Source organism: Eptatretus burgeri, chromosome 1, assembly GCF_056783735.1.
Source record: "Eptatretus burgeri isolate ZD-2024b chromosome 1, Ebu_testis_v1, whole genome shotgun sequence".
Classification (NCBI taxonomy): domain Eukaryota; kingdom Metazoa; phylum Chordata; class Myxini; order Myxiniformes; family Myxinidae; genus Eptatretus; species Eptatretus burgeri.
The window spans coordinates 45,483,065-45,496,177 of NC_140961.1; the positions used below are offsets into that span (position 1 = coordinate 45,483,065).

General features: G+C 48.9%; 1 protein-coding gene across 2 annotated transcripts in view; it reads right to left on the reverse strand.

Moving 5' to 3' along the window:
- The window catches only part of LOC147034376 (14-3-3 protein epsilon-like), a 58,191-nt gene extending 52,144 nt beyond the window's left edge, over positions 1 to 6,047 (reverse strand). For both annotated transcript variants that reach the window (XM_085881853.1, XM_085881847.1), the window contains exon 1: positions 5,781 to 6,047. In XM_085881853.1, coding sequence (XP_085737979.1) covers positions 5,781 to 5,844 — 64 coding nt within the window. In that variant the 5' untranslated portion in view covers positions 5,845 to 6,047. The remainder of the gene's footprint in view (positions 1 to 5,780) is intronic.
- Between the last annotated feature and the right edge of the window lie 7,066 nt (positions 6,048 to 13,113).

The following is a 13,113-nucleotide window of genomic DNA, read 5'->3' on the forward strand; positions in this document are numbered from 1 at the left end:
AGGTGGTGAAAGATGGCAAAGAGGATCAGCTCAACAAATTTCAATGCTCTACAGTTAGTCGGTGTAACCACAATTGGCATGGGTCAGAGCAGCAAATGCTATGATGCCGATCAGTCTCTGGAGAGAACTAGCAATCATCATAGTACAGAGGCAAAACTGAAAAATAAGCCTGGAAAACCATTTTAAAATATTTTCTTGTTACAAGCTAGCATCTGCCACAGTTTGAGGGCACAGGGTCCTGCATTTAACCAGGGTGGATGCCAGCTGAGATTTTTCCAAATAGGGCATTGATTAACCCTTTTTCACAAAATGTGCGATTTCAAACAATGAAATAAAACAAGCGTTCATTAAAATATTCCTGATCTTTTCACTATATTATTAGTTCGACTGGAAAATGACTTTTTCACTATATTATTAGTTAGACTTAGCGCACGTACAGTTTTCGCCTCAGCTCCCTGATGAGCTCAGCCCTGCGACTGGTATCCAGTGCTCTGGTCTGGTCCTGCTCTGGTCATTGACCCTGCTCTGGTCAATGGTATCCAGTGTCCCTCGAGACAAAGTTCTTCTTCGCTCGACGGTTGAGTTCCAAGACATCCACCAGCAACGTCAATGACAGTGGTCTTGAAGGCACTCCACAACTCTTCAAGATTCCCTGAAGCACCCAGGCCCCCCAAATCCCCACTCAGCCTGTTCACAAACTCCTAAGCTACTCTCTCATCCGAGGAGTTTGCAAACATCCAATCTAGGCTGACATGGTACCATTCTCCAGGATTTAAGCTGCAACTTCAGAGTTGCTACAACAAGGCTGTGGTCAGTATTGAGCAACTGAGTACTCCAGTAGACCCTGCAGTTCTGGATCATTCACCAGCAACCATCAATGAGCACATGGTCAATATCCTTTGCCACACTGCCAGCGTTGGAATACCAAGTCCAGCGATGAGCTTGTGGGCTCCGAATCCATGAACTGGCCACCGCCCCGGCCTCGGGAAGGCGCACCAACCGGCGCGGCCCGGCCCCGGGAAGGCGCACCGACCGGCGCGGCCCCGCCCCGGCCCCGGGAAGGCGCACCGACCGGCACAGCCCCGCCCCGGCCCCGGGAAGGCGCGCCGGCGCGGCCCCGCCCCGCCCCGCGAAGGCGCGCCGGCGCGGCCCCGCCCGTCTCGCTCTGGCGCTCACTGCGCAGCCCCGCCCTGGCAGGCGCGCTGGCCCCGCCCGGTCCCGCGCGCCCCCGCCCTGCCAGCATGACCCGCCCTGCCCGGCACCTCGCCCTTGCCCGGCCTCTTTCACTGTCGCAGCATGCGAGGCCTCTGGAGCGCTCCCGCCTGCCCGTAAACATGCAATTCACCCTGTCTGGCATGATTACTCGTCTGTATTGTCACTCTGTTATCTGTCTGTCTCACCCGTCATGGAATTTATATATTGTATTTGTCTGGCCCTCATTTTATATACATTGACGAGTGTCTGATTACAGAGAAGGCTACTATCGTCACCACAGATAACTTGGTCTCCTGTCCGGTATAGGCGTCCTGGCGCTGGGTCCATCACCTCCCATACAATTGAGGCCCCGCCTGTTCAGAGAGTATACATTTACATGGCCCCCCAATTGTCCAGAGAGGCTAATATACTATCCCACCTGTCCAGAGAGTATATAATTGTATGATAAATTGTCCAGAGGATTACTCATCTGTCCAGAGAGTTTACTCATCATTCATATACCATTGAGTATTATTACCAATTACTCATCTCAGAGATATTTCATGATGCTATTACCAATTTAAGAGAATCCGGTCCAGAGCATTATTGATCCCACTGAGAGTATACAATTGGTCACTCACTCATGTATTGTCCAATTGTCCAGAGATATCTACTCATCAGGAGATAGGTCCCCTGGTTCCCGAGCATGATCAACTAGACCCCGCCAACTTCAAGGCGCCCGCCCGGTATATACAAGGCGCGCCCTGCCCGGCATATTGGCCGGCCCCGCCCCGGCCCGGCAAGGCGCGCCCCCGGCCCGGCAAGGCGCGCCGGCGCGGCCCCGCCCCGGCCCGGCAAGGCGCGCCCCCGCCCGGCCGGCGCGGCCCCGCGCGGCGCAGCGGCCCGCCCGGCCCCGCCCCGGCAAGGCGCGCCGGCGCGGCCCCCGCCCCGGGAGGCGCGGCCGGCGCGGCCCCGCCCGGCCCCGGCAGGCGCGCGGCCCCGGCCCGCGCCCGCCGGCGCGGCCCGGGAGGCGGCGGGCGCGGCCCCCGCCCGGCCAGGAGGCGCGCCGGCGCGGCCCCGTCCCGGCAGGCGCGCCAGCGCGGCCCCGCCCCGGCAAGGCGCGCCCCCGCCCCGGCCCGGCCCCGCCCAGGCGCGCCGGCGCGGCCCCGCCCCGGGGAGGCGCGCCCCCGCCCCGGGGAGGCGCGCCGGCGCGGCCCCGCCCCGGCCCGGGAAGGCGCACTAGCTTGGTCCGGTCCTGCCCCAGTGCAGTCCGGCGCACCAGCTTGGTACGGCCACGACCCAGTGCAGTCCGGCACACCAGCTTGGTATGGCCACGACCCAATCCAGTCGTCCAATGCAGCGCGCACCATCGCGACCACGCCCCACCTCACCATCTGAGGTGGTGCCCCGCCCGGTCCCGCCCCGCCTCACCATCTGCTTTAGTCCACAATCACCTCACCAAGACTCCCTCCATGGTCTCTGCCCTGCCCTCCAATACATTCATCCACCTGCCTTTGTGTTTCCACCTGAATATCACCATGCTTCCCCTTCCACGAGTTGTCACCTTTCTTTTTGTTTGTATGCATAGTCCAGGCTGGAGGTCACCTTTCTTCCATTTTGTACTCAACTGATGAAAACAAGACAACTGGAACAGCACTCGGTTGAATGCATACCTCTGATAGGCAGAAGTCAACATTTTGTATTCCACCGTTTAGCTGGATCTGCATCCGAAGCTTCACCAAAACCAAAATCGGCTTGTTCTGGTCACCAACCCAACTCGTCCACCAAATTTTGCATTAATCCATCCACAGCTTTTTGAAATATCATGCTGCATATTGCTTTTGACCATCTCTCTCAATGGTGAAGGATCACTTGAAAAATTATCGGAGCTAGATCTTCACCAAAATCGAATGAATTCGTCATCGTCACACACCCAACCTGTCCAAATTTCATCGCAAGTCGTCCACAACTTTTTGATATATCCTGCTCAAGTACAGACAGACGTGAAAACATAACCTCCTTTCACCTTTGGTGGCAGACATAACAAATGCTCCACACATGCAACAAGATTGTTGTAGCGTCCGGCAGCATTTTAGTTGCATCAGGTAAAGGCGCGTTTTAGGCATGGCTTACACGATGGAGTGGGGCATAAGGCACTAAAATATTGATGAACCGCCAGAGGATGCTCGTGGTATGGCAGAGCTCGAACAAAATACTGTGAAGCAGTGCAGGCAGATACGATGATGTCGCATTTATCCCTAATGTGTCGTTAAGCTCACTGGTTAATAGCAGCTTCCAAATAGCATCACATTTGATGGATCAGACAGACTCCACCCAATCATTGTCTCGAGCAAATCCATTGTGGCCATTTATTGTGTGACATCAGAACAAGGATCCTCCATTTTGAACCCCACATGGGAGGGTTAAGGTGATCAGTCATAAACATGAAGAAGACACAGCTCCAAATGGAAAGCACTACATTAGCAGCTGATAGATTGCAGTGAAACACTTCAAGGACGCGCAAGGCACATACGCTGACGGACAAAAGAAAAAAAAAGAAAACAAAAAAAAAAAAAAACAATAACTCCGTTTCTCCAAACACAATGGACTGCTCGATCGCTGTGCAATTCCGACTGGACAATGCACAAGAGGTCATCCCCCCAAATGAGTGGCAAAGAAAAATTTTTTTTTTTTAAATGGGAGTTAACATTTTTTAGAAAGGCGAGTTCGTCTGCTCCGAATGACATTAAATCACATGTTCTACAAAATGTGTCTGATGTTACGTAAACACCAGGTTGGCATCAAACCCAGCACCAATGGCAAGAACCAACCGTTGAGACAAAAACGAGCCAATGGAAGGGTTTAGAAAACAAGACATTACGAGCCACTGTGGGTGCACTCTGGCTGTTGAGAAGTGGAACGTCATTCTCCGTCGATTTAAACATTCACAACCTTATCACATATAATGAAAGAGGTACGGTGTTTGAACTGGCCGACTCATTGGGAAGGTAAAGTTCCCATTATGCTCAAGACTTCAGACAAATTCACCGAAATATGGAAACCCGAGTTCACGCCTTTTGCTGGAATGCTATGGACTCGGAGGGGGTGGGGTGGGGGGGGGTAAAGGGTGTTCGAGAAACGATTTTCACAAAGTAGAAAAATGAGACAAAAATGGCAGGTGGACTTCCTTGGTCTCTTCTACAAGGGTTACACCCATGAACCGCTTCGCAAGCTTGGAGGGAACAAGCTTGCCGTGAACAGGTGGGTAAAGGTGAGAAGACAAATCAGAGCCATCAATTCTTCCAGCTTTGAACTCAAACATGTCGAGCTCCACATTGTTGTCGAACACCACATCCTTTTCTTGTTATTTTTTTTGGAAAGTGAAGGGCAAATCAATTAGACCAAGAATCTGTATTATGGAATGAAACGAAAGAAGATTGATGAAAGTCCAGAGGAAGGAAGAAGCTGGTTTCAGTTGCTAATCCTTAGAACAAAAATTGAATCATTTCTGAAATAGTGGGTGGGGGGGTTGGGGGGGGGATGGTCTTCCAGCTTTGGGTAAGGTAAAAGCTGTGGGTGGGGCATGTGAAGAAGATTCTATTGCAGGATGAGCTGATCGATTGGACGGCTGTGGACGTGTTGCCCTACCACCTCCACCACCACCGATTTGGAAAGGTTTTGAACATAAAGCTTCAAAAAGTTCGATGTCCAATAGCCCAGCTATTACAATCACCTACAGGTTATACAATTTCGCACTTTAACGCAACCATTTCGAGGTTTGCTATTAAAATAAAGCAAAGGGCGTTGTTTAATTACCGTTTATAAATCATATATATATATATATATATATATATATATATATATATATATATATATATATATATATATATATATATATATATATATATATATATATGTTAATTTTTGGCATCAGGAATCGCCATTACTGTTCAAAAAAAAAAAAGATTCTGAACAACAGAATTATGCGAGATGGGAATAAAGGGTGTGTGAGCACGCAGGTCTCACGCACACCCCCCCAGCCCCAACCCCCCACGCCTCTCCCGTGCCCACCCCCACATGCTGCTGCAAATCGGTGCCCACAGGCTCGCCAGTTCGTGCCCGCCATTGCACACCTCCGCTCGCGCCAGGTACCCGTGGAGGAAGATTTTTGCGCAAAAAACGAGTATCCAATGCTTTCGAGGAATTACGGTGAGGAAAAAAAACAAAATGACAAGAGAACAGGCGGATGGGCCGGCGGTGCTTCCACGCAGATGGGATGACGATAGGAGGGAAACATGTCCGTTCACGAAGACAAATGGTAACAGCCGGATGTACACGAAGACAGACAAAGAGAGAGAGAGAGAGAGAGGCGGCACCGACATTCGGGAGAATGAGGGAACATTCACTTCAGAGTGAAATAAAATGAAAGCATAAAACAATACAGCAAAATCATTTTCTCCATTGCGCCTCGAAACAATGACAAAGGCAAAAAGGAGGGCGGGGGGGAGGGGAGTGCAAGAGCAAGAGCAAACGATAGAAGCGAGGGGGGGAAAAAAAACACCCAAACCATTTTCGACGAATCTCACCATCATATCTCTCCGCCTGCTCGGCTAACCGCGCTTTGTACACCCTTTCCTCTCTATCTTCCATTCCACTATCAGAATTCAAGCAATCCAAGAAAAACCGTTCGAGCTTCCGCAAGAAACGTCGAAAAATTGGACGAGACACTCCTCAGCAAGCAGTCGCGGAACACAACGCGAAATGGCGGCGGCCCCCACACCGTCCAATCAGAGAAGATCTTACTTGAAAACGCACCAATCGACGCTGACGTTATTACTTGTTTCTTTTTTTGTTTGTTTCTTTTTTTTTTTGTTACTTCTTCACAAAACTGACGTTTACATCTCTGAGAGAATATATCCATCCCCGAAACGCTAGCATCCAAAATATATAATGGAAATGTTGACCTATACGAATATCGTGGAAATATTATATTTTACACGCTTTGACTCACCCTAATGATTCTGCAGCTAACTGTTCCGCCTCGGCCCTCATACGCTGCACAATTGTCAACTCAAAATTTACAAACCATAAAGAGCCCTTTTGGACCAACCCAAAAATTATATTCACAAGTTAAACACAAAGATTTGTTATAATAGAGTTGGAAAAAAATTTTTTTTTTGGGGGGGGGGAAATGCTGGAGCCTCTGCATGCAATTTGATGTATGCGTACAGAATTTATTTTTTCATGGCGTCTCAACATGTAGGCTGCCTTCTTACATCTTCTACATTCAGTCTTTTCAATCGTAGGACCTTCCTTCCACCCTCTACTTCAACCCCAGCATACCACGACGCCCACACCACAATCCCTGACCCCCAAAACCCACGACCGCACTCCACTCACTACTCCCACACCACACACCACACACAGCTACAGACAGCTACCTATAGCCATTGGCTCACTGGACGTAAATGTTTTCATGTTCAAAATCTGCACATTATATTGAGAAATGGTTAAAATTGCAAGATCTCAATCATTCCCGTTGCTAAGGAACCATTTTTTTTACCATGGCAACGGACACCTTGAAGTAGATTATTATATTAAATTCGAGGAGAAATTCCCCGATGAATGTGATATTTCAACCGTCAGCGAATTCAGGGACACATTTGGCTGTTTTATTTTTTTAAATCTTGATTGCTCGTGAGGCGGAACAATTTTGTGAGCTATTTGCTCCTGTTGGAGAAACCTTTTTTTTGTGTGTGTACAGCACATGATCGAGGCTCATGGAAGAGCCAGAGCAAACTGGAAGGGAACAAAAGGGGGAAAACACCAACCAGGAGAGTGAAAGTGAGAGTGGGATCAAGGGGAGGGGGAATAAGGACACATAGGGGGAGGGGGGGTGAACAATCTGCAAGCAAGCTGAATGAAACACAGCAAAAAAAAAGAGGAAGGAGAAAGCATGGATGAAACAGAAAAGGAACAAACCAACTGACAACTATCAAATGGAAAGGGGTGAGGGGGTGGGGGGGGGCATCACGATGACCTGGAAAAAGGGGTAATTTGGGGTAAAAGAAATCATGAATATGGATGGATGATCTGAGGTAGTGGTTATTATTATTTTATTCTTATTTTGCATGTGAGCTGTGGCTGCTGGTTGCATCATCACAAGAAGCACTACTGTGCCGCTGATGCAGTGCCCCCTGTTCCCAGTAAGCTGGTACTCATTTTGCCAACCTCAGGAGGATGACAGGCTGAGTCAACCCACTTGGTGTTATTTAAAGGCACGACAGGGACTCAATCTCAAACCTCGAAGGTCTTAAGCCAACCAACCACCTTAACCGGTAAGCTCACACCAGCCTTGAGATAGTGTTGAACAGCTGTGTTGTATGTTTGTAGCCCGAGACGGGAAAATGGGAGTGAACAGATTGGGGAAGTGGGTTCCACAGGTGAGAGAAAAAGAGGAACAAATGATTGCAGGTGAGCAGTGAGCCTGGATTTTGGGAGTTTACCAAGAACAGGGTTACTGGCAGACCATGTGCACCCTGCAGAAACCTGTGAGGGACAGGACCAAGAGAGGGCAGAGGGTGCAAGACCAAAAAGGAGGGAATGGAATTCAAAAAGGCTACCAACCTGCCTGCGATGTCAAAGTAACAGGCCGAGACTTTACACGATGCATACATTGATCTGACTTCTGATGAAGTCATATTTTGAAAATTACCCCCAAAAAACCCTCTTTAATGTACAGTACATATTATGTGCAGTTGATAAATTCATACATTGCATCAAAACAGTTATCCCCCACCCCCACCTCCCTTTTAAAGAAATACCCAGAAAGCCAAGATGGGGGTTCAGAGTGTCAGTCCACTTGCATTCATCGCCGAGAGAAAATATAAAAATATTAATCATGTCAAGCAAGCATTTGTTTATCCACACAGGTCCAGATAGGACAAGTTGCTCTGCAGACAAGAGAACCTTCCTGATTCAGTTGGTCTCCTTGTGGCATGTGGGTTTCAGAAAGTGGAACGGATCCCTCCCAGGTCTCGAAATATCCACCTCTGTTTCAGTAGGGGATCACAGTTCATGGACCAATTCTTGTTCGCAGATTTTTGGACCGAGGGCTCTTTTGAGGATCGTCAATGAGCCCCCCCCCCCCCCCCGCTCATTCAGCTTCAGTTTAGCTTTGGCTGTGTGCTTCGGGTCGTTGTCATGCTGAAAGGTGAACTTCCGTCCCAATATCTGCTTTCTTGCAGAGGGCAGCAGGTTTTCCTCCAGGATTTTTCTGTATTTTGCTCCATCCATTTTCCCTTCTATCCTAACAAGTGCCCCAGTCCCTGCTGATGAGAAACATCCCCATAGCATGATGCTGCCACCACCGTGCTTCCCAGTAGCGATGTTATTTGGTTGATGTGCTGTGTTGGGTTTGCGCCAAATGTAACGATTTGCATTTAGGCCAAAAAGTTCCATCTTAGTTTTGTCAGACCACAAAACTTTTCACCACATGACTTCAGAATCTCCGGAGTGGTTTTTTGCATACCTCAAACGGGACTCAATGTGGGCATTTTTTAGTAACGGCTTCCTTCTTGCTACCATACAGGCCAGACTTGTTGAGTGCTTGGGATATTGCTGTCACATACACACAGTGACCAGTCTTTACCATAAAGACAAGTAGCTCTTTCAAAGTTGCCATTGGCCTGTTGGTTGCCTCTCTGACCAGTCTCCTCCTTACTTAGTCATTCATTTTGGAGGGTCAGCCTGATCTCGGCAGGATCTTGGTGGTACCGTACACCTTCCACTTCTTAATGATTGTCTTGACTGTGCTCCAAAGGATATTCAAGGCCTTTCATCGTTTGATGTATGGGCATGTATGATTGTTTAGGGCAAGGAGGTCAATTAAATAGTTGTTATTTGTGATTGCTTTTTCTTTGTTATCCACCCCCCCCCCCCTTTGCCTTGTGCCATTCTTTGCAATTCATTATAAGCCTGACTTAGTCTCTGAGCTAATTGTTTTTGTCCTGGTGGCTTCATCTGATGGCTTGATTAAAACTATTAAGGTCGATTGGCTGCTGGAAAAGATCGTATCACATGACCAACATTTGCTCATCCTTATTAGATTAGTCACGTGGTCACCTATCAGCATAGCACTTGGGTGGCTTGGTGGTTCCACTGGGATGGTAGCAGAAATCAAAGGCTGTGATCCAACCTGGAACTGCTGGCTTATCTGACTGCTACAGCTGCTTTAATGCGGCTCGTCAGATTCAAACCGGGCAACTGGAACGGTCTGATGGCTATGACAATACTATATCTGCTCATAATACTTTGTTTTCTATGTTCATGCCCGATTGGATCATCAGGTCATACGTAAGCGTTACTTCCTTGTTTCAATGATTGCTTTTGGTTCATGTTTCAATGAATTTTTTTGCAGATATGTCAGTGGATAACTCCACACCCTGGTGTGCCTTTGTGTGTGCAGTTGGTCTGACATGAGTATCTTACATCCCGATAGGTGGATGTCTCATGCTTTCTGTTTCCACCTTGCAAAATCTACAATTATCCAAATGACTCAGTCCTGTTATTTTCTTTAAGCCATTAGTATGTGTGCGTGGGTTGGTGTGTGAAAGTAAACTCAGAAAATGTTGGACGTAGAGATGTATAATACTGAAGTAGTTGTCAGGCCGGCACAGTTGCCTGGTCCAAATCCTGATAAACCACTGTCAAAGTGGTCACACCAGTCCGTCGATTCTGACGCTCCAAGCGAGATCGCAGGCCTATTTACCACATTACAGTACTATGGTGAAGCGTCTGAGCTGGAGAAGCAAAGTGCTGGTACTCCCTCACGCCCGTCAACCAAATGCCATTACGTGCAGAAACCACGTCGGGCGCGGGATACTTTTTGTATCAGGCAAAAATTGACTGGACCTAACCTGTCCTTTAACGTACGTACATAGCTCATATAACTAGTGAACAGGACTCTCAAATCACCCAGAGACCAAGTGGGTTTACAATGTGTATTAAAATGAGTACAAAGGGTGGGAATACAAAAGGAAGCAATTCAATTATTCCTGCCCAAAACCCAAAACCCATACACACTTATCTATCTAATCACTTGACGAGCCAATTTACACCTTAGGAGATAGACCAGAAGCAATGACAAGACTGAAAATAACCCTGCTGCACCTAAAGGAATGCAACTTAGTCCTAGGTGGAGATACAGCCTTGTGAGAATCAATTTGTTCTGCAGACACGGAGCCAGCATTAGGGCAGGTAGGCACTGCTTGCAGTGTGGACATGGCGGGAGGCTGTAGATGTATGCATGCCATCACGGAGAAACTCCAGGAGTTCACCTACGTCCTACAGGCTCCGTGGCAAAGTTCCTGTTCATCTACTTCCCCGTGGTTTACACTGCCATCTTTTAATGTTTCTGCCCCCACCTGCAGCTGTGATGCCCTAGCCCCTCCCCACTTGGCTATCATTGGCTGGTGTACTAGCCTGTGGGTGGGGAAACTGCCCTGACCTTTCACCCAGTGGGACAGTGGAGGGAGGGGGGCGGCTTCTCCGAGCTAAACATGTGCCCACTGCCTGCATGTAAAAGACAGATTACAAAGCGATAAAAAACATAAAATTGGTGTGAAGGGATAGCGGTGTTAGACAAACTCATGAGGGAGGAAAGACGACAGTTTTCTACACATAGGTCAGGTCAGGTCAGGTCAGGTCAGGTATGGGAGCATGCACTAGAGCAGCGCGTCCCTGCGTACACTTTCCGCCGGTACTCCAAGGACCTCCGTCTGGCCATCCCCCAGGCAGATGCCTGGCCCATCCCCATCTCCTTGAGATGCCGATCAACCTGCTGCAACCACGAGGCATGTGGTCAGCCCATTGGCCTCCTCCACTCACGAGACTCCCTCGCTGAGAGAATCTGGTGAGCAGGATCAGTGTTAGGAAAACAAGCCACATGTCCATACAGCTGCCGCTGACGCTCACAGATTATGCAGGTAACAAATCTCATTTGAGTCTCTCTCAGCAACTGCTCGTTGGACACAAAGTACCAGCGATAGCCAAATATTCTCAGAAAAGACCTGGTACCAAAGGAATTAAGTCTCCATTTCAGATCCCTGGTCAGAGTCCACGTCTCACATCCATAGAGAAAGACTGGAAGCACCAAGGACCTGAAGACTCGGACTTTCGTCCTTCCGCACAGGTACTGGCAGTGCCACACCCCATTATCCAGTGAATCCATCACTCCCCAGGCCCGAGCCAGACGCCTGTTGACCTCTGACTCACAGCCAGCAGAGACATGAATATCACTGCCAAGGTAAGTGAATCTCTCCACGACTTCAACATCCTCACCACAAACAGGCACAGAGAGGACAGCAGCATCCAAGATGTCATTGGAAGCCTGGATCTTAGTTTTGACCCAAGAAATCTGTAATCTCAGTGGCACCGACTCCTCATTCAGCACCTTGAAGGCCCCCAAAAGGATATCTAAAGTTTCTGCATAGATGACTGCATCATCTGCAAAATCAAGGTCAGAGATCTTGACATTCCCAAATGATGCACCACAGCTTGATCTCCCGACATTCTCCCCAGAATACAGTCCATACAAGTGCTGAAAAGTGTGGGGGCCAGCAAACACCCCTGACAAACTCCAGTAACAACTGGAAATAAGTCAGAGATGGTACCAGCACATCTCAAAGCACTCTCAGCACCAGAGTAGAGTTCAGACATCAGATCGATCAGTTTTGGGGATCCACGAAGACCAAGAATCCTCCAGAGGACATCCCGATTTACTGAATCGAACGCTTTACAGAGATCAACATAGGCTGCAAGCAGCCCCTGCCGAAACTCTCGTCTGCGTTCGGTGAGGATCCAAAGAGTAAGGATACGGTCAATTGTTGACCTCTTTGGTGTAAAGTCTGACTGCTCTGGACGCTGGTGCTCAAGCAGATGGTGGCGAACCCGATCAAGAATTATCCCAGCAAAGACCTTGCCCAGCACTGAGAGCAGCGTCACCTCTTGGTAGTTGTTGCAGTCTTGGCAATCACCCTTCCCTTTCCAGAGAGGGACAACAAGGCCCCTCTTCCAGTCAGTTGGGATGATGCCTGTGTTCCAGGCAGAGCACAGAACTGCATGCAATGACACGAGGACAGCATTTCCACCAGCCTTGAGAAGTTCAGCATGAATGCCACAGATCCCTGGAGCTTTACCCCATTTCAACCGGTTCACCACAGCCTGTGTTTCCACAAACGAAGGTGCACCACAGTTGATTGGAGGGTCAGCAACAGTAATTGTAACACCCCTGACATCCAAATCGACAGCTGGTGGATCAGCCTGGTACAACCGCTCAATGTAACCGGCCCAACGGGCCTTCACTTCGGACTCCTCTGTCAAGAGCCGACCACGCTCTGCTCTAACTGCAGTACACCGAGGGATGGGCTTGGATGAACACAATGCACAAATTCCCTTGTAAGTAGGATGATAATAATTTGACCACAGGTGATGCTCTACCCCCTCATAGATTCCTCGCACATAGGCCTCTTGTCCACCCTTAGCGCACATACAGTTTTACGCTTCAGCTCCCTGAACAGCTCAGCTCTGCCATTCAGCCTGGCTCTGCGACTCTGGGCAATCGTATCCAGTGTCCCTTGAGAGACAAAATTCTTCTTCTCCCTCCGGTGAGTTCCAAGACATCCACCGGTTGCATCAAGGACGGTGGTCTTGAAGGCACTCCACAACTCTTCAGGATCTCCCAAAGCACCCAGACCCCACAAATCTGCACTCAGCTTGTTCGTAAACTCCACAGCTACCCTCTCATCTTTGCTCTTGCCACCCGGAAGGTCCCGATCTTTAATATCGGTCAGTGAGTCAGTTAGAATGAGCTTTATGTATTCGATATATTGGGTGGTCGAGTCTGTTTGTCTGTTGGGT